Source organism: Nicotiana sylvestris, chromosome 12 (assembly GCF_000393655.2).
Source record: "Nicotiana sylvestris chromosome 12, ASM39365v2, whole genome shotgun sequence".
Lineage (NCBI taxonomy): Eukaryota > Viridiplantae > Streptophyta > Magnoliopsida > Solanales > Solanaceae > Nicotiana > Nicotiana sylvestris.
Window position 1 is genome coordinate 159,241,754 of NC_091068.1, and position 21,175 is coordinate 159,262,928.

At 37.2% G+C, this 21,175-nt stretch overlaps 1 protein-coding gene across 3 annotated transcripts; it reads left to right on the forward strand.

Annotated features, from left to right (window-relative positions):
* Positions 1-435: 435 nt before the first annotated feature.
* On the forward strand, positions 436-19,428 carry LOC104242669 (protein ENHANCED DOWNY MILDEW 2-like). 3 transcript variants are annotated; one of them, XM_070165023.1, is made up of 20 exons: positions 436-767; positions 1,212-1,669; positions 2,163-2,259; positions 2,815-2,868; positions 2,947-3,098; positions 4,041-4,131; positions 4,330-4,428; positions 6,464-6,711; positions 6,821-6,913; positions 6,998-7,218; positions 7,299-7,479; positions 7,625-7,772; positions 7,889-7,990; positions 9,129-9,221; positions 14,970-15,011; positions 16,625-16,735; positions 18,157-18,228; positions 18,318-18,424; positions 18,505-18,571; positions 18,657-19,428. In XM_070165023.1, exons 2-20 carry the CDS (start codon positions 1,239-1,241, stop codon positions 19,134-19,136), a joined length of 2,889 nt encoding a protein of 962 aa, XP_070021124.1. In that variant the 5' UTR covers positions 436-767; positions 1,212-1,238; the 3' UTR covers positions 19,137-19,428. The 3 variants fall into 3 exon arrangements, with proteins under 3 accessions (XP_070021124.1, XP_009796044.2, XP_070021125.1); XM_009797742.2 differs by having other exon boundaries at positions 436-686; XM_070165024.1 differs by having other exon boundaries at positions 436-686; positions 18,673-18,803.
* Positions 19,429-21,175: the final 1,747 nt, after the last annotated feature.

Here is a 21,175-nt window from a genome sequence, read left to right on the forward strand (position 1 = left end):
GCTATACCTTGTTGAATTATTGTTATATCAGTTAAGCCAGGAGAATTATTGGTGGGTCCACATAATATATATAGCGCCTTATATTAGGGCACTATACATTAACGGACAAACGACCATTAAGGTATAGCGCGGTATGCTAGGACGTTATATATTATGGTGCCTATTTTTCCCCACACATTTTGTCCTTTGAGTCCAAAAGAACCACATTTTGGTTCCGGATTCTTCTTTTTCCCATGTCATGTGCAAGCCACGTAAGTTTGAAGGATCAAACATGACTTGATCCGTCAGTTAGACTAAATATGATCAGCATTTGTAAACTAGAGGATGCAAAATGCTCACAATTATATATAGAGGACGATATTAAATCTTTTCTCAAACATAGAGGACAATATTTACTAAAATACTTCGCTGAAATTATTACAACTGCTGCAAAAAAGCAACTGCCATATCTGTGAAAGTCTCCAGCTATACACACTACTCACGTACAGAGTACGGTTTTCAACTCACGCCAAAACTCAAATCTCTTCTCTCACCATTGATCAAACCAACAAAAAACCTTTTTTGCAGAGCAGAAGCATATTTCCTTTGTGTTTCCTCTCTCGTTTTTCCACTCTCTATTTCCCTGTAATTTGTTGTCTCATTTCTCTTCAGAAGTTGAACAAAAAAGGTTTACCCACTTTAGGAAGGTATTGTGCTTCTGCTTCTCGAATGTTCTATCGAAGAATCAGAGTCGTGTATCATAGTCTCTCTTTCTTCAAGTGATCAGTGTAATTTTTTACTTTTTTATTATACAGTATATATTTCATTTTTTGTTTGTGAAGTGGGTTTCTGTTGTAGACTGGGTTTTGGTTTATAGTGGCTGATACATGTGAATGAATTTTAGTGACAAAACTTTTGAAAAAAAAGTATAATGGTTAGGATTTTGGCGCTTAATAGCTTTTGCGTTTTTGACTTCTCACTGGGGAAAAAAAATCTCACTCAAAAAATGGCTTTTGGGTTATTGAAAAAGTATAGCTTGCATAGTGTAGGTTTGGAATTGACTTGTGTTTTGATACTTTTTCTTTTTACTACAAATGCTCTCTTACTTGTGTTCACCTACTGTTCATAGGTCTGTCACTCAGTTTTAAATTCTGGCGATGTATTGAAATTTTACTAGAATCTTCATTTTCCCCTTTTTATTGATGCAAACTTTTGTTAACTATGGCAAATAGGGCGACACTGACAAAAAATTATTGTTGATGGCATCATCTGACGAAGAGGGTGAAATTGTTCCAAACTGTATAACAAATTACCATTTCGTTGGCTGCAATGGAGAACCTGTTTCATTTTCCATTTTGCCTCTACAGTGGGGGGATGATGATGATGATGATGATGTAATTGGAGGGGCAGTGAATAATAATGTGGAGATATATTTGCGTGGAACTGCAGATGATGGTCTTCAGCACATTTATAAGAAGGTTCTAGCTTGGAGATTTGAACTTTCTTATGCCCTGCCTGAAATTCATGTGCTTTCCAAAGATAAAATTTGGATTAAACTCCTTAAACCTCGAAAAAGTTACGCAGATACTATCAGAACAATACTCATCACTGTTCATTTCCTCCACTTTGTGAAGAAGAATCCAGAAACATTTGGAGAGATTGTGTGGAATCACATTGGGAAAAGTTTCAGGTACTGAAATGCTAGACCTAAATCCTTTAAGGGTGTGTTTGGTATGAAGGAAAAATATTTTCCTAAAAAATAAATGATTTTTTTATTTTTTTTTATTTTTTTATTTGCAAGTAAGCACAAAAAATTATCCTAAACGCAGTTATATGAATATAGGCAAATACATGGGGGTGGGGTGGTCGGGGAGGGTGGAGGTCGATGGTGGGGCAGGGGTGGGAATGAGAGGGTGGAGCGGGTTAGTGGGTCAGGGGGGTCGGGATTCGGGGTGGGGTGTTGGGGGTGCGGAGGAGATAATTAGTTTCACTTATGGAACTTGTTTTCCCGACTCCCACTAGGGAAGTCATTTTCTTGATTTTTAAGGAACTTGTTTTTTCTAGAGAAAATGTTTCCAAAATATTTTGACCAACCAAACATGTGAAAATCCATGCCAAACACACCCTAAATATTTTGTTGTCAGTTTTAGTTATAGTGGAATTCACTAAATCAGTTCTTTTAGTGCATACGAGGTGCTACCTTGTAAAGATGATCTACTAGAGCATATGCCAACAATCAGAGAAGCTGCAAGGAGGGATAAAGATATATCTAGTTCCAAGGTTGTGATTCTTTAATTATTGGTATAATTATGCATGGTTATGTTCAGTTTCTGCATGGTTACCTAATTCTCTTGGTGCATACCGCATAGGTTGTTGAATGGAGTTAAGGATATCTCTTTTCTGTAAGACCAGCATTATATGCTTAGTTGAGCATGTGTTAAAATGCTTGAGGTCCTTACTGTTTTTCTAACTTTAGTTCCTAAGTTGTTCACATGTCATTGAGAGAGACCATCATTAAACTCAGGCGAGAAGTTTAAGGTCAGATTAGCTAATATCAGTGCCATATCAGGAGACCTATATGTTTAAGGCTGAAGATATATTTCAGTGTAGCATGACTAGTCTGATCCTTATTCGACGTGTCGCTAGTGGTCTGTCATTGATTTGCTTTTGCAACTTATGTGGGCTACTGCATCTTGTCCTTTGTGGAGAACTAGTTCTTTTAGTTGCTAAAATGGAGTCTTACCTTGTTGTGCTATCACTCGCTTCTGCTTTTTAACTGTATATACGTTAACATTTCTGGCATTATCCTGTATTGATATTTACATTTTGAAACAGAATTTGAATGCATTTCTTTTGGAGACATCACAAAAGAGGATAGACGATAATGAGGTTAGATGCAGTTTATATGTTATCTCATTTTATTCTTCATTAAGAATTTTCAGTTCTTAATTGTGGTTTGTCTAGCAGTGCAATCGAGCAAAAAAGAGACCCCACTTTGTTATTGAGACCAATAACGATGCTGATAGTGGTACCAATGATGATTCAGATTCAGATGGAGATGAAGATGAACAATTTGATCATGTTTGTGCTCTTTGTGATGATGGGGGAGAACTTTTGTGGTAACTCAGTATTTCTAATATAAGCTCTCTAAATCTTGCCAATGTGTGTTTAACATTAACCATGGGCAAATAAAAGAAAATTTTGGTCAAAGTAATTAGAAGTGCTAAAATTATACATAACTAACTCAGAAACTTTGTTACTTATGACTTTCAGAACAACTTAAGTACGTCATGCAATCATTTTTTTTCTCGAAAAAATAATGGTTTTAGTGATGTAATACGGGGGAAATCCCTTGTACAAGGTGCGTACGAAAAGTGAAAAATCTCAAACAGAAGTATGTTTCTCTACCAGGAGCATCCAACAAGTATACCAATTGGAATCTCATGAGTGCTCCAAAAGTTTAGAAGACAAAAATGGAACTTTGCAAATGTAACTCAAATCACTTCAACACCCATCGATTTCTTTCTTTGCAGATTGATTGCAAGGGGCGCAATAGGGGCACGTCCCATGCTTTATTTCTTCCTTCTTGTCGTTCTGATTTTCCAGCTATGGAGCATTTACTGTACCCTACATTATCCATTCAATTCCGTACTGGTTCCAAGCAACATTTCATAATAAATGCGCTAGCAGATAATAACCGGTATCCTCCCTTGAGTCCCCCCCCCCCCCCCCAACAAGCAACATTTCATAACAAAAGTAACTAGATTTTTTATTGGACCAAATTAACTGGCTCATCTCTAAATCTTAAAGATACAAGAGAAAAAGAGACTAATAAAAGAGATAGCAGTCTAACTCTTTTAGAAGGCATGTGATTGCATCTATTTTGTCGCTGCCTTTTGATTGGCTAAATCGTTTCTATATAGTGCTTTGACATGGATTTACTTTCATTCACTTGTGTGATTTTAATCCTAAGACTGTTCGTGAAAAATTATTGTTTTTGTCCTTCAACATTTTGCAGAGTATAGTACAGCTTTAATCTTGTCTGTCTGCATGTCTGTCAGTTGTGAAGGCCGCTGCATACGATCTTTCCATCCGTCCGTAGAGTCTGGAGTTGAATCTTCTTGTGAATCTCTTGGTTACAGAAATCTACAAGTAGGAGTCTGAAACTTTTGATCCTTGTCCTGGTTTCTCAATATTTTTTCCTTCTCTCTATATTTGGCATCATGTAAGGGCTTATCAAACTTTGCTAGGAAGTGCTTAAAGTTTTCAGCATATGGTTGTTTGTAAAGTTTTAGCATGTTGCCTTCTTTTAACAATCAAAAGAAGTTTTAGCATGCGGCTGTTTCACAGGCAATCCAGACCTTCTTGTGCAAAAATTGCCAATATCAACAACATCAATGTTTTGCTTGTGGCTTGTTGGGGTCATCTGACAAATCATCTGGTGCAGAGGTTTGAATTTCTTGTCCATTATATACAAATAGGAAAATCTTAAGGGTAGAATCAATAAAATGCCAAAAATTCTAATTTTCTTCTTTGACTTGAAGATAATATTTCACCTATTTCCATGTTGTAATGTCTGTACTTATTGTTGAGATAGCTGATTCTAACAGATTAGCAGATTCCACTAATGATTATATATTGGATTTAACTCTTTTTATTTTATTTTATATTTATTTCATTTGGTTAATCTTTTGTGGTATGGAAGCCTTATATCACAACTCAATCTTGTTTTATATCTCTCAACATCTATCCCCGACCAATTACGATCTATGTTGCTCGGACTCTCTCAAAATGTTGCTGGGTGTGTCGGATCCTCCATGTGATTATGACAATATTTTGTTATTGTTTTCTTGAGAGTGCAGCATAGATTACGAGAAGATTACAAAAATATTATGTTATTTTTGACCTCCTTTCTTGGAGAGTCCGTGCAACATAGATTGCAAGAAGATGAATATTTAGTTATAGTAAACATGTCTTTCACAAATCATTCTGGGAGCTTTACATGTGCACAAGTTTGAAAAATCTTAAAGCATTAAGGCTAACACCAGATCTAGACAAAAGGCAAGTAGCTTGGACCTGTATTTTATTTAGGTCTAGCTTCTGTTTGAAATAAAGAAAACAATAAGGAATCTTTGTTAGTTGATACCATTTGATACCCATTGTCTGTATAAAAGGCTGCGGAATATAGATTCAAGCTGAAATTTACCATCATTAGCCCGTTTTTGATTATTAAGACGTTACTCCCTTTGCTTGAAAGTAGATGAACTGATTTGGCTACACTAAGAATGCCTTAGTCGTCTAGACTATGCTGGTGATGTGTCAAATAATAGTTGAGATGTGTGAAAGTGGCTATGTTCCCAACGGAACAGCGTGATACTTAGAAACAGGTTAGAAGTACATTAATAAGGCCTAATGGAAACAATAATAGAAAAAATATTCAAACTTGATGTTTCAAAATATATGTCCTTTCCCAGTGCCTTTAGTTTAAGAGAAAAAAGAAAAAAAGAAAGACACGAATCTTCTCTTACAGCATCTGTGGAGCAACTGTTTTCTCAATCCATACATGGCTTAAAGCTTTTTGAAATTGAGCTGACTCCGTATCTAAATTACAACGGTTTCACAGGGCATTTTCTTAGCTAAAACAGTGATTATCAATTTTTTATGCATTACCATTCTTCAATTCCGTCAAGAGGCTGCTATTGGACTATTGGGTAAGGTGGAGGGGTGTTGCAGCACTGACATCGGGTCTGTGGGAAGCTTATTAAGCAAGGAGGAGCGGATGCTAAATAGGTTTGAGGGATGATTGAAGGAATGAATTGATCAGGTTTAAGGTAAAATTGCTTCTGTTATGAGGATATTAGAACCAGATCTGACTGCAGTAAAAGAAATGCAGGAACCGCTATTTTACAAAAAAAAACACAGAAAACCAAGAGAGAACTTTTTTTTGGGGTGGGGGTGGGGGGGTGGGGGGGTGGGGGTGGGGTTGTTGCTAGGATTAAAGCGAGTTGACCGTTGACATATCACATTCTCAAATATACGTTCGTTTTCTACTTACTACCTTCTGAAAAATTGCAAGTAATTTTTATCATATAATAGGAAATGTTTAATCCTCTTGGTCTTTGAATTTGTGGCTTAGCTCCAATTTCCTGCAACTAGGAAGATTTCCTTACCAACATAGCTAATAACTTGCATAAGTTTATATTCCATTTGTTTTTCCTGTCACGGAACATACTCAAGGAAACAAGAACATAATCTTTTACCCGTCTGTTTTGCATTTTGCTCAAATGAAGAGCCTCAGAAAGGGGCTGGAGTTTCTGCAAGAGGCATTTCTGATTCCCAGAATATGAACGAACTGGAAATTGCATAATACTGGAGATACTGATAAATATTTCTTCTACGTATCTGCTATCTCTTCATATCACTGTTTATACTATTTTAATATACAATTTTCTCACCTATATTTTATTTGCACAATGTCCCGAAGGTCTTCCCTTGCGTTTCTGCAACTTGTGGACACTTCTTTCATCCTAAATGCGTCTCAGTGTTACTTTTCCCTGGTGATGAATGTCGAGCCTTAGAGCTGCAGAAGCAAATTGTAGCTGGAGAATCATTTACTTGCCCTGCTCATAAATGTTTTGTCTGCAAGAAAGGAGAGGATAAAAAGACAATTGAGATGCAATTTGCAATTTGTAGACGCTGTCCAAAGGCATATCATCGCAGATGCTTACCAAGGTTTTCCTTATTCCTACTGTCTTGATTTTGAATGCTTTGATCAAATATACTAATGGCGAAAGAGGTATTGGCATCTCATGTTCTGTGTTCTCTTGTTGGCTCTTCTAAGATGTATTGCTTTTGAGCCCTCCGATTATGACAAGAACATCCAGAGAAGGGCTTGGAATGATCTTTTGCCCAGTCGTATCTTGATATACTGTATGTAAGTATCATCTGGAACTTCAGGAATCATGAACATTCATGAGAATTTCTGTTAAAAAAATTTACCAAGCCTACCTCTGCCCAGGGACCACAAGATTATTCCTATAATTGGGACTCCAAAAAGAGACCATATCCTATTCCCACATGTTGTTGGGAAAGCAAACTCACCATCTTCAGGACCTTTGAGGATTCTCTCACGAAAGAGTAAGGTTCTTGGTGCTCTCACTGAAACAAGTGTCGTGAACATGAAAAAGTCTTTTGAAGCGAGGCACAATGCTATTAAAGTTGGTGATTCTTATGGAAAAGGTGCTAAAGTGGCTTATACAAGCTCTTGTTCTATAATTGGTCAAACTATTAAGTCTATTAAATATTTACATCTTTGTCAGGAAAACCATGTAAGCCTCCAACACAAGAAAGAGGCAAATTGAAGGCGCCACTGGGTACAAAGTTGGTCTTTGCCCCACAAAGTACTTCTCGTGGCAAGACAATGAATGTCCGACCAGCTATGCCAGTGATGAAGAAGGCCAGCAGTTCACGGGAATTGGAAGATAATGAAATGAAAAAGAGGTGCTTAAATGGACTTCATCATGTTCTTAAACTTGCTCCTTCCCTTTGTTTCAAATGATATATTCCATCCATGTTAGAACTTTAAATGGATGTTAAATGCATTTTGTTAAACCTATTTACTTTGCATTTTATACTTGGTATGCAGAATGATGACTTTGATAAAAAACTCTACCTCTTCGTTTAATGTGGAGGAATTTATAAATGAGCAGAACCGGAAGTGTATCGATAGTAACTCTCGAAAAGTTTTCACAGACAAGGCCATTACCTTGGGAAAAGTTCAGTGTTCCGTGAAGGTATATCTACTAGTTCAGCATCGAAGAGAATGTACTCATGAATTTTAAATTTTTCTTCTAATTTCTTCTGCAGTCTCCTCTTATAGAAAATCTGTCCTCTTTATGTTCTGGACCAGGCTATTGGAATAGCGTTGAAGAAGCTAGAAGAAGGACACAGCATTGAAGATGCGAAAGCTGTCTGTGAACCAGAAATTCTCACTCAGATTTTCAGATGGAAGGTTGCTCCATAGGACCTAAAAATGTTCTTACACATGAACACAGGCTTTCTATATTCTTGCTCCTGACTTGATGTATTATTTTCTGATTTAATTTGTTGACAAGTTTCTTGCTCGAATGTTTTATGCTGTGTGGTGAAGTATGTTCCCCTTGGTGGGTCATACATATGGAGTGCATGTTATGTACAACAAATCTGAAAGAAAGAGGAGTGTTGATAAGGCATATCAGAGATACTTGGAACCGAAAGAAAGGATAGGGAAAGAGCTTCTAGGTTTTAAATCAAGCCCGACAAAAAGTGTAACAACCCCTAGTTCTCTCTCGAATTGCTTGGACTGGATGGTGGTGATCTAGTTGTAGGAGTATATTAGAATATTGATTCTAGTAGTTGCACCAATAGAATTCTGATGCACTTTGACAAGTTCCCACATGTGATTAAACAAGATGCTTGTCATAGCTACTGGTTAACTGACTCCATTGGAACATGAATTATTTTGTGCAGAGAATATAACTCCCTTTGATGGTCTAGCTGCTACCTAGTCTAAAGATCAAAACAAAATCTGCCTCAGCTGCTGGAAGTTGCTGCATCGATGCGTGCTTGAAAACTATATCCTCTATTAGCTCGTGGAGAAGAATCCCTAGCTATTCTTTCTTATGCACATTTTAGGTTTCTCTGGATCGTTTCTTTCTTAAGACTAGACAAATAATTCTGTACTTAAAGGTAGTCCCTGAACTTCCACGCGTTGCATCACAATAAGTTATGCATCACAGCAATTAAAGTTTTTTATTTCCATGAATATTGTTAATTTTTTTACGAGTTCCACATTCTTATTGGTGTGAAAATGTAGATTCTTATTGTGTGTCAGCATTTGGAGAATTGGCACCATTGCTTTTGTGTTAGAGTGGAAATGTAATTTTTTTTTTGGGGGGAAAATGCTTATTTGGTTCACCTTGATGTTCTCAATATCTCATGTATAAGGAGAAATAATGATCTTGAAAATTATTAAAGGAAGATGTAAATCTTAGTGTCAATAACCTATTCTTACAGTGAGATATGGTTGATGGGGCATTTCGTGGTTGTTTTTTATGGACGATTTGCTGAATGATTTGCAAATATTTCATTTTCTGTCTTGTATGTTACAGAGGAAGCTAGGATCTTATCTTGCCCCTTTTCTTAATGGCATGCGCTATACATCTTTCGGTCGCCACTTCACGAAGGTGGACAAACTGAAGGAGGTATGCACTTCTTTTACATTTTTTATCGGATCTTATATCTCAATGGAAGTGATAATAAAGCTGCATTGTACTAGTAAACTAGACTCTGTCTTCCATCTTCATAATTTTTCTAATCGATGCAACTTTAAAACTTACTCGATAAAGCCAGTGTACTAGTAAACCCTGTCTTCCATCTTCACAGCTTTTCTAATCAATGTGACGTTAAATCTTACTCCAGAAACATTCTACATTACGGAACAGATGAATACCCTGGAATTTCGTATGCATGTTTTCAGTTCTCTAACAAGGTTCACCAGGAGTGCGTCTTGAAAATAATTAGAGCAGTATAATTTTGGCATACGATGTAAAAGTTACAACAGTAAACATTTTCGACACTAATAAAAAGACTAGGTGATTCTTCGCATGTGCCCAAGCCTTGGTTGGGAGAATTACTAGGTACCTGTGATGTTGGGAGGTAGCGGGCACCTGGCGGAATATTAGAGGTGCGCAAGCTGGCCCGAACACTACCATCACCCAAAAAAAATAAGAGATTTCAAATGCTTTCTCTTGTTTGGCTAAAAAAGTCAAGATAATCTTTTGGAATGTTGTAATAGAATATTATTCATGATTATGTCTCTTGCACTTGCTGGACAAAACATTATATTCTGTCCCACTACTCTTTGTTGCTTGTGTTGAAGTTTGGCAAATTTGTCCCACATCGGTGGGCTCTTGAATTTTGGGGGGATTTTCCCCTATAAAAGAAGGCCTAATGTTTAGGATTTAAACACACCTCTCATTTGCCTTCTCATCTGTTTAAGGCATTTGTATCTTCTCTCTTTAGTATTATTTCACTTGTATTTTTGGAGTGAAATAAAATATTGGTTGTGTCCGAGGAGTAGGCAAAATTAGCCGAACCTCGTAAATTCTGGTGTTCCCTTTATTGTTGCTTTATTGTCTTATTTATTATTTGGTGGCTGTCATAATTTTTGGTATAGTAGTTGTGACTTATTCACACTATATACATTTGGCTTCCGCAACAATTGGTATCAGAGCCAAGGTACTGTCTAAGTATGCTCTGTGGTTGCAGCATAGTCTGATCTTCCACATCAGAAAAGATTTATCTTGGTAACTGAGTCAAGGTTCTGTCTGAGTATGCTCTGTGGTTGCAGCTTAGTCTGATCTTCTACATCAGAAAGGAATAATCTTGATTTGTGTCGTCAGCTATTAAATAATATTTGTGTCAAATATGGGAGACAATAAACAAGAAGAATCTACATCAAGTGTCAACAATACGTCATCATTGGCATCTTCGCTTATGACAAGAATTGTGTCAAATGCGAAATTTGCGGTAGAAATTTTTGACGGGTCCGGGCATTTTGGGATGTGGCAAGGCGAGGTTCTAGATGTCCTTTTTCAACAAGGGCTAGATCTGGCCATTGAAGAAAAGAAACCAGATGTTATTGGAGAAGAAGATTGGAGAATTATCAACCGTGTTGCTTGCGGTACCATTCGATCCTACCTTGCTAGAGAGCAGAAATATCCATACACAAAGGAAACTTCTGCAAGTAAATTATGGAAAGCACTGGAGGATAAATTTTTGAAGAAAAACAGTCAAAATAAATTGTACATGAAGAAGAGACTGTTTCACTTCACCTATGTTCCTGGTACCACGATGAATGAACATATCACCAGTTTCAATAAGTTGGTCACAGATTTGCAAAATATGGATACAACTTATGATGATGGTGACTTGGCCTTAATGTTGTTGGCGTCACTTCCTGATGAGTACGAGCACCTTGAAACTACTCTACTCCATGGAAATGACGAAATTTCTCTCAGAGAAGTTTGTTCGGCTTTGTACAGCTATGAACAAAGAAAGCGAGAAAAACAGAAGGGCGGAGAAGGAGAAGCACTGTTTGTGAGGGGTCGTCCTCAAAATCAAACGAGGACAAAGAAGGGAAGATCCAAGTCAAGATCCAGACCCAGCAAAGATGAATGTGCCTTTTGTCGAGAAAAAGGGCACTGGAAGAAAGACTGTCCGAAGTTGAAGAATAAGGCCAAACATAACAATGGAAAGGCCATTATGGATTCAAATGTAGCTGATTGTGATGATTCAGACTTCTCATTAGTTACAACAGAGTCATCAACATCATCAGACATATGGTTGATGGACTCGGCTTGTAGCCATCATATGTGTCCCAACAGGGACTGGTTTGTGGAATTTCAAGAAGGAGAATATGGAGTCATCCACACAGCGGATAACAGCCCTCTTACCTCATATGGCATTGGTTCAATACGATTAAGGAACCATGATGGAATGATCAGAACATTAACAGATGTTCGATATGTACCGGATTTGAAGAAGAATCTCATCTCTGTGGGAGCCCTGGAATCAAAAGGGTTTAAAATCATTGCAGAAAATGGAGTGATGAGAGTATGCTCCGGTGCACTAGTGGTAATGAAGGCTAATCGGAAGAATAATAATATGTACCGCTATTGTGGCAGTACAGTTATTGGGACAGCGACAGTGACATCCAGTGACGACAAAGAGGCAGAAGCAACCAAGCTATGGCACATGCGCTTGGGACATGCTGGAGGAAAATCCTTGAAAACTCTATCAGATCAAGGATTGTTAAAAGGAGTAAAGGCTTGCAACTTGGAGTTTTGTGAGCATTGTGTTAAAGGGAAACAGACAAGGGTTAAATTTGGTACAGCGATCCATAATACTAAAGGCATTTTGGATTATGTACACTCTGATGTTTGGGGTCCTTCCAAAACACCTTCATTGGGTGGGAAGCACTATTTTGTAACCTTTGTTGATGATTTTTCCCGAAGAGTATGGGTGTATACAATGAAGAGCAAAGATGAAGTGTTGGGAATTTTTCTCAAATGGAAGACGATGGTGGAGAATCAAACAGGCAAGAGGATCAAGTGTATTCGCACAGACAATGGAGGTGAATACAAAAATGATCATTTCAATAAGGTCTGTGAAAATGATGGCATCGTCCGACACTTCACTGTTAGACATACACCACAACAGAATGGAGTGGCAGAACGTATGAACCGGACCTTGCTGGAGAAGGTACGGTGTATGTTGTCCAATGCTGGCTTGGGCAAAGAATTTTGGGCTGAGGCAGTTACATATGCATGCCACCTCATTAATCGCTTACCATCTGCTGCTATTGATGGCAAGACACCATTTGAAAAATGGTATGGAAAACCTGCTATAGATTATAACTCTTTGCACGTGTTTGGCTCAACTGCATATTATCATGTGACGGAGTCAAAATTGGATCCAAGGGCAAAAAAGGCTATTTTTATGGGAATTACTTCTGGAGTCAAAGGATATCGCTTATGGTGTCCTATGACAAAGAAAGTAATATTCAGCAGGGATGTTACCTTTGATGAATCTGCTATGGTAAATAAGGTAACAGAAGATACCAAACAAAATGAAGGTGCTTCTAAGCAGGTGGAGTTTGAGGGAAAATTTATTTTTCCTACACAAGAAGCAGAGGAGGAAACAAATGAAGATTACCCTCTGGAAGGAGAGCCAGTAGAGGAGATTCCAACTCAGGAACCTCAACAACAACTTGAATCAATAGCAACCAGCAGGCCAAAAAGAACAATAACGAAACCTGTTCGTCTCATAGAGACGGTTGCTTGTGCAACCTCAATTGTAGCTGATGATGTTCCTACCACTTATAAAGATGTTGTCCAAAGTTCAGAAGAAGATAAGTGGAGGATTGCCATGAATGATGAAATACAGTCCCTTCATCAGAATCATACATGGAGATTGGCCAATCTCCCGAAGGGAAAGAAAGCAATTGGGTGCAAATGGGTATTTGCAAAGAAAGAAGGATTTCCTAACCAAGTAGATGTTCGCTACAAAGCAAGATTGGTGGCCAAAGGATATGCTCAAAAGGAGGGAATTGATTACAATGAAGTGTTTTCTCCAGTTGTAAAACATTCCTCCATTAGAATTATGTTGGCTTTGGTAGCACAATTGGATTTGGAACTAGTTCAGATGGATGTAAAAACTGCGTTTTTACATGGAAACTTGGAGGAGGAAATCTACATGACTCAGCCAGAAGGATTCAAAGTTGCTGGAAAAGAAAATATGGTGTGCAAACTTGAAAAATCGTTGTACGGATTGAAACAATCTTCTAGACAATGGTACAAGCGATTTGACGAGTTTATGTTGCGGCAAGGGTACAAGAGAAGCAAATACGATCATTGTGTGTATTTGCACAAGCTTAAAGATGGTTCCTTTGTATATCTTCTCCTATATGTTGATGATATGTTGATAGCTTCCAAGAATTTGGAAGAAATTGATAAGTTGAAGATTCAACTGAAGAAGGAGTTCGAGATGAAGGATTTGGGTGAGGCAAAGAAAATTCTTGGCATGGAGATAATTAGAGATAGACGTTCAAAGAAACTCTGTTTATCTCAAAAGGAATATTTGAAGAGAGTACTTCAACGTTTTGGCATAGATGACAAGACTAAGCCAGTTAGTACTCCACTTGCTTCCCATTTTAAGCTAAGTACTACTATGTCGCCAATGGATGAAGCTGAACGAAAGTATATGTCAAAGGTACCATACGCAAATGCTGTTGGTAGCTTGATGTATGCAATGGTTTGCACAAGGCCTGACATTTCACAAGCTGTTGGAGTTATTAGCAGATATATGCACAATCCAGGGAAGGAGCATTGGCAAGCTGTGAAGTGGATTCTACGGTATATTCATAATACTGTAGATGTCGGGTTAGTTTTTGAGCAGGAAGACAATCAGTCTGTCGTTGGATATTGTGACTCAGATTTTGCGGGTGATCTGGACAAACGAAGATCAACTACTGGTTATGTGTTTACTTTTGCAAAGGCACCAGTTAGTTGGAAGTCTACTTTGCAGTCAACAGTTGCTTTGTCTACAACAGAGGCAGAGTACATGGCTATTACAGAGGCTGTGAAAGAGGCAATTTGGCTTCAAGGATTGCTAAAGGAGCTTGGTGTTGAACAAAAAGGTATCACAATTTTTTGTGATAGTCAAAGTGCTATTCAATTAGCGAAGAACCAAGTGTATCATGCAAGGACGAAGCACATTGATGTTCGGTATCATTTCGTACGAGAAATCATAGAAGAAGGTGGAGTCACGGTGAAGAAAATTCATACTACAGAGAATCCTGCTGATATGCTGACAAAGGTGGTGACTGCGGTCAAGTTTCAACATTGTTTGGATTTGATCAACATTGTTGAAAACTGAAGATTAAAGATGAAGACACAATCAAAATTTGTTATTGAGAGAAAATTGAAGATGTGGAATTTTGCCAAGGTGGAGATTTGTTGAAGTTTGGCAAATTTGTCCCACATCGGTGGGCTCTTGAATTTTGGGGGGATTTTCCCCCTATAAAAGAAGGCCTAATGTTTAGGATTTAAACACACCTCTCATTTGTCTTCTCATCTGTTTAAGGCATTTGTATCTTCTCTCTTTAGTATTATTTCACTTGTATTTTGGAGTGAAATAAAATATTGGTTGTGTCCGAGGAGTAGACAAAATTAGCCGAACCTCGTAAATTCTGGTGTTCCCTTTATTGTTGCTTTATTGTCTTATTTATTATTTGGTAGCTGTCATAATTTTTGGTATAGTAGTTGTGACTTATTCACACTATATACATTTGGCTTCCGCAACAGCTTGTACTGATTAATGGAATCAGGCTTAGTTATGTGTTTTATGCAAATTAGAGGCTAAGTTATTGCATGACTTTCCATATGCAGGTGGTTAATAGGCTAAGATGGTATGTGCAAGATGGTGACACGGTAAAAAATCCATATGATCTTCTTTATTTCCTTATAGTTGTCTCTCATCTTGTATTAGCATCATAACCTGCCTATCTTTTCTTTCTTGCTATTTGTTTTTGGTGGGTGGGGGGGATTGCTTGGCTTAAGGAATTGGGTGAAAGTATAGGTGGGGGGAGTAAACTGTATTTTTTTTTTTTGACTTGCAGATAAATTTGAACTTCCAAAACAGTTTCCAGTCGCCTAATTCTTGTGAAATTCAATATGTTCTTCTAAGCTTTGTTATTGAAATGATAAAAGTATAAGCCAATAAGATCTAGTACAATCTCAGTCTATCTCTGAGTGTTTTTGAGTATTTGCAGATTTAGTGAAGTTATTTTCTTTGCTCCTTGTATTAGTATCTCCTCTTTTCTCCATATATCCAACTTCTTGACCGTTGCAGATCATAAATGCTCTTCCTAGGGAATTTAAAGTCTTCATGCTAGTCTGCAGCTTCTTGTACTCCTAATTTATCTCCTTGTTGGGACTCCACTTTGGTTATGAGACGTAGAAGGTGTTTGGCTAAGCTTATAAGCTGGTCAAACTGGCTTATAAGCTGGTCAAACTGGCTTATAAGCACTTTTTGGCTTATCTACGCGTTTGGTAAATACCCAAAGTACTTATAAGCCAGGTGCATATAAGCTAAAATTAGCCATAAGTCATAAGCTGGTCACCCCCAACTTATGGCTTTTTAGCTTATAAACACTTTTAGTTTGACCAAGACTTCTACTAGTTTATCCTTAATAATATTTTCTAATTCACAAAATATTTTTCCCAAAATAAATTTTCTAACTTTCTTTTCATTTCATATTCGTTTTTAATTTTTTTCTTTACAAAGAAACTTTTTAATTTATAATCTTTTGTAAAGTTTTTAAGGATATTTTAGTCATTTTAATAAAAGAACAACTTATTAGCACTTTTCTACCAAACACATCAACCATTTATTATCAGTTTCAGCACGTCTATCTAAATACGAAAATGCTGATTTGAAAAATCAGCTTCAGCACTTAAAAATGTGCTTTTCAACACATCAAGCTTATTAACTATTTACAATCAGTTAATCCAAACGGGCTCGTAGTCATTCAATTATTCTCCTTTTGTTGGAACTTCACGCTTGCTCATCAAATGCATCAGCTTTCTTGAATTTCTTCTGAATTTTACTGCTTTTCTTTCTTTGGCAACTTTATTAATGAGTTTGAAAGGGTCTTGCGTTGATCTTATTCGGATTATCGCGTTTTGTCTCCATTTAGAGCAACATTTGATTCAACTTCTTTGTGTCATTTGATCTAGTCGGCTTCGTCGTATATTGTTGTCCTGCTAAGACAGATTACAAACTCTTAGCAGATTCTTTTACTCCGTCAATTTTTTCATCATTAAAATAATTCTTAGGGCCAGCAGTGGGGAATGAAATTTGTTTCAGAACCTTTGGTTTTAACGGCGGGTGCCTTTACCATTCAGCAAACCTCATATAAACATCTCTTCCCAAACACCTTTTGCTTTGATTTTTTTTATTTTTAAGTTCTTCCTTCTCTTAATCTTGTTCGAAGGAATGCAGCTTTACATATTTCTTTGAATACTGAGGCTTTCTTCTTCAGATAGTGGACTTCTGCTGTGGCTCCAATGACTTTAGCTGCTTGATGAAAGAAGAACTAGACAGAATGGGGAAAAAATGCCAATTCAGAAATTTTGATCTCATACAACCAAAGGTAAATTATTTTATAATCATCATATCAGCTTCCTTCATGAGTTTTATGGTTGTTAAATCTGAATTACAGGTGAACCAGATTACCACTGGGAATTCTATTTTTTGGTAAAAGGGGTAGTAAATTATTGAGTTCTTTCTAATTTTCCTCTTGCAGCAACTCTTCTTGAGTAGGCCCTTCCTGTTACAACTAGCTAGTCTTTTTTACTCCAGTCAAACGATACTTGTGATTTGTTCGTCAACCAAATGCTTACAATATAAAACTCGATAACCAGCATGTGTGTTATTGCGCAAATAAAATCCACTGTGATGGCTTGTAATTAGAAGAAATATGAAAAGGAATGTAAATATGCATTATGTTTTTTTTAAATCATGTGTAGTTGAGGGATGAGTTTTTCTTTAAGGGCATGGTGAAGTTTATAAGTGTGAAAATATTATTTAGCTTCAGTCCATGTTGTCAGGCACGAGATAGGTTGAAGAGACGATCCTCCAATGTCACTTGGAAAATGGCTCGTAGATAAGAGATATCACCAATGTAGTAAGTTGTTTCTACTATTGGACAAAGGCTATCCTTGTCAATTAAGTTTGTAGCCACTTACAATGCTCACTAAGATGCTCCATTAAGTTACCAAGTCCAACCTAGTCAACTCGACTTGGTTAAATAGTTTGTGACTCGTGAAAAGGACTATAATTAGTCGTGATCAAAGCTCAATCGAGTCTCTGAGCTATAGGCAGTATTTAGTTTGTCGAGCCTACTCAAAAGCACATCACTACAATGTTATTTAGTATGAGCGATTCACGACATTTCAGACGTCGGTGAGTTTGTAGTTTCCTATAGGTATGAGAGTATGATAGCACATCTTCCTTTCATGGAATCACTATGATCTTTTGATTTTAAAGTCGTTAGATCTTAAATTTATCTCAACTCATGGAGTAATACATAATCCAGTCTTAAGTTTATGTCTTTTAAACTGTTGTTTAACTAAATCTGTGTGTTTTGATGCTTCACAATAGCACGCATCTGATTGGTTTCCGGAGATTGATACAGATATGGACTCTTTATTTTTCTTTTATTTTATTTATGCTGATTTTGCAACCGTTGATTGAACTAATATTGTATTAAGAACATCATCCTATAAATTACAAAACAGCAGGTCGATCGACTTGGATATTGTATGATAGATTGAACGATAGTGGAAAGGGAAAGGATAAAAGTTAACGCATTTGTAATCTATGTTAGTCTCCTCCTTTGTACTTCCTAAACAAACTACAAATATGAAACCTTCATCCAACTTTTGCTAGAATTTCTTCAAGTCCACATTGCCCTTGTTAGATCATTTGCTTTGTATTTCATTAACTTAGTGCCTTCTCTGATTATGCTTTGTAAGTTAATGAACGACTTCTTGGGATTTCTTAACTCTCCAGAATAATTTCAACTTTGAGAAGAGGGATTGGATGACTGTTGGTTTAAGAGACTTGCCAGAAGGATCCAATTTGGTATGTTGGAAACCATCGGTTTTGCATAACTTGGTGTGACTTAAACATTGTTTTGAAGCATTACTAATCTTACCTTGCATCTTGAATAGATCATGGGGCTGAATCCCCCTTTTGCCTCGGCAAATGAATTTATAAGCAAGGCTCTTACATTCAGACCAAAGCTTCTTATTATTACTGTTCCGAAAGAAACAAAAAGGTGAAGATTTAAATTATGAAAACTGCAAGTTCAGTGATTATCTGCTTACCACCTGATATATCAATTATCTGCCGTTCCAGACTTGATGAAAGAAGAAAGAATCCATATGATATAATTTGGGAAGATGACATTATCTTGGCTGGCAAGGTGCAAACAATTGAAATCCTAAGATTTTTATATCGCTCATTTCTCTTACGAATGCGAGTGTGATACTAGTTTTTTTTTATGCCAGTCCTTTTACCTGCCAGGATCAATTAATGTGCATAACCAGCAGATGGAGCAATGGAACATCAACTCCCCTCCATTGTATCTGTGGAGTCGCCCAGATTGGACTGCTAAGCACAAAGTAATAGCTATTGAGCATGGGCATATCAGGAAAGATAGCCAAAAGAGGGAAGCAGAAGAAAACAAAGTAAACACAGGAATCACAAATTACCTGATGCAAGAAACGCATGATTGCTATGGTGACTTTTCCGACATTGTGACCAGCTGTGGTGACATCAATAGCTTGCTGGATGATATCCCTGAGATATCTATTGGTGCTGAATATAATCAAAATCAACTTTTTGGCATTCCTGAGCAGGAATATGGCTTGAGCAATAGACAAGAAGTGCTTGGCTACGAAAGTAAGGATGCAAGTGAAACATTGCGAGCTAAGGAAATGTGCATTGACATGGAGCTGTCAACTCCAACGGGATCCCCACTTCACTGAAAGATGAAGTGTCTCTTCTCATGCCATTTTGCTAATATACTTGAGCATGATAGAAGTTGGCTTTTTATGTATTTTCTTTTTGGTACTGTCACTCGAAATGGAAGGACATGACAGTCTAATTTGCACAGTAAGGATGTGATCTTGGACACAATTCCTATATACTGGTAGCGGTGCATCTCTGTATGTAGCCTTTAGTAGGAGTCAAGGGAGGCTCTAGGGTAAGCAAGTGAAGCCTTTGTCTTAGCCCTAAATATTTAAGGCCCCAAAAATAAGCACTACTATATTAGTATATAATATATAGTCCATAATTTATATTTATATAATTATTAATAAAAGATTTCAAATTTTAATAATTTTTAACATTTGGTAGACGTAAGATTGAGTGAGTTAATTGGGCTAAATTTTTCTCACTAAATTAAATAGTAATATATTTACTGTCACGATCCAAACCGAAGGGCCGCGACGGGCACCCGGTGCCTTACTCAACCGAGTACCAACATAACATATCTTTCTTATTATACTATCTTGAGTAAATGAGCTAGAAACCCGTCATGAGATAACAACATATGACGACCCAACATGATCTAACAAGAATAAAACATAAGGGAATACTCAACATATGACGACCCAACATGATATACAAACTTATACATGTGACATACGGGCCTATAAGGCTGACATGACCATGTGTAAACTCAACACACAGGCCAACAAGGCCATACAAGTATCCATAAACCTAACATCTATCTACAAGCCTCTAAGAGTACATAAAATCATAAAGGTTGGGACAGGGTCCTGCCATATCAATCAATACATATCCAAAGCATACTGACAAAATAGGCAACTCCGGAACAAGTAGAGTGCACCAACACCTCCGCTGAGCTGATAGCCTACTAGGAGAAATGTCAACCTATCAATTGGGACCTGCGGGCATGAAACGCAGCGATCCCAGGAAAAAAGGACGTCGGTACAAATATAGTACCGAGTATGTAAGGCAGGAAAGCATAACAAGAACAGTAATCTAAAGAGAGATAGAGGAGATACAACCTATAACATTTGCGTGCCTCTGGGGTTACTGACATGAAATGCATAATACATATATATAGATAAATTTTTAAAAACATACGACTCTGTAGGCATCATCATCATCATCATATCGTACCCGGCCTCAAAGAGGACTCGGTAAAAGCGTACCCGACCATCATAAGGCTCGGTAGAATCGTACCCGGCCACGTGGAGCTCGGTAAATCCAACAGATCAGTGGTTGCACCATAGGTGTCGTACCCGGCCTACTATAGCGCGGCTCGGTAGAGTAAAATAGATACTATATATAATGCATGCTAGACTCATAGAATCACGTTCTAAACCTTTTGGAGTGACTTAAGGTCGTTGCACCTTCGATTAACATTATGGACATCATACCATCAATATGAGCTTCTATAGGATTCAAGGATCATACATACTTGCTTAAAATAACTTATAAGGAAAGAACAACATGGGCAACCTTAGTTTTTAGGAGTAAATCCGTTATAAAATAGCGTATTTATTTCACTTTAGATCATGCCGAAAGAAAAAGGGAAGTGCCTTAACATACCTTAACCATGGTGAGTCTTTAATACCTCCCAAACTACTCTCCAAACAACTCAACTCAGTCTACCATTGCATAAGGAGATTCAAAATCAGTGTTGAATAAAGGCTAAGTCTGCAACTTAAACTTGTAGCTCGTTTATATAAATTCGGGCAGCATCTCCCCTGTAACAAGAGCCTCCTCCAATATCATATACCAACAACAATTACTAGAGAAATCCAGCAATACATAATTATCAATAACAAGACACCATAAAACAACAATAAGTCATAACTATTTTACGACGAGCGACAAGCTCCAATTGGAATTCGTATACCCATATCATCCCTTATAGACTTTTTAATTTAACTCAATAGTATCATTAACATGATAATGAAGTCATTCATCAATAATTCTAGCCTTATACCATATATCTATAATAAAGAAAATGATCCACAACTCCAATTATTCT

Excerpts from the sequence above, each read along its gene's own strand:
- LOC104242669 (XM_070165023.1), top strand. The coding sequence starts at position 1,239 with ATGGCATCATCTGACGAAGAGGGTGAAATTGTTCCAAACTGTATAACA. Across the intron at positions 6,914-6,997 it reads CGTATCTTGATATACTGTAT|GGACCACAAGATTATTCCTA; the intron begins GTAAGTATCATC and ends ACCTCTGCCCAG. Across the intron at positions 18,572-18,656 it reads ACATTATCTTGGCTGGCAAG|TCCTTTTACCTGCCAGGATC; the intron begins GTGCAAACAATT and ends TTTTTATGCCAG.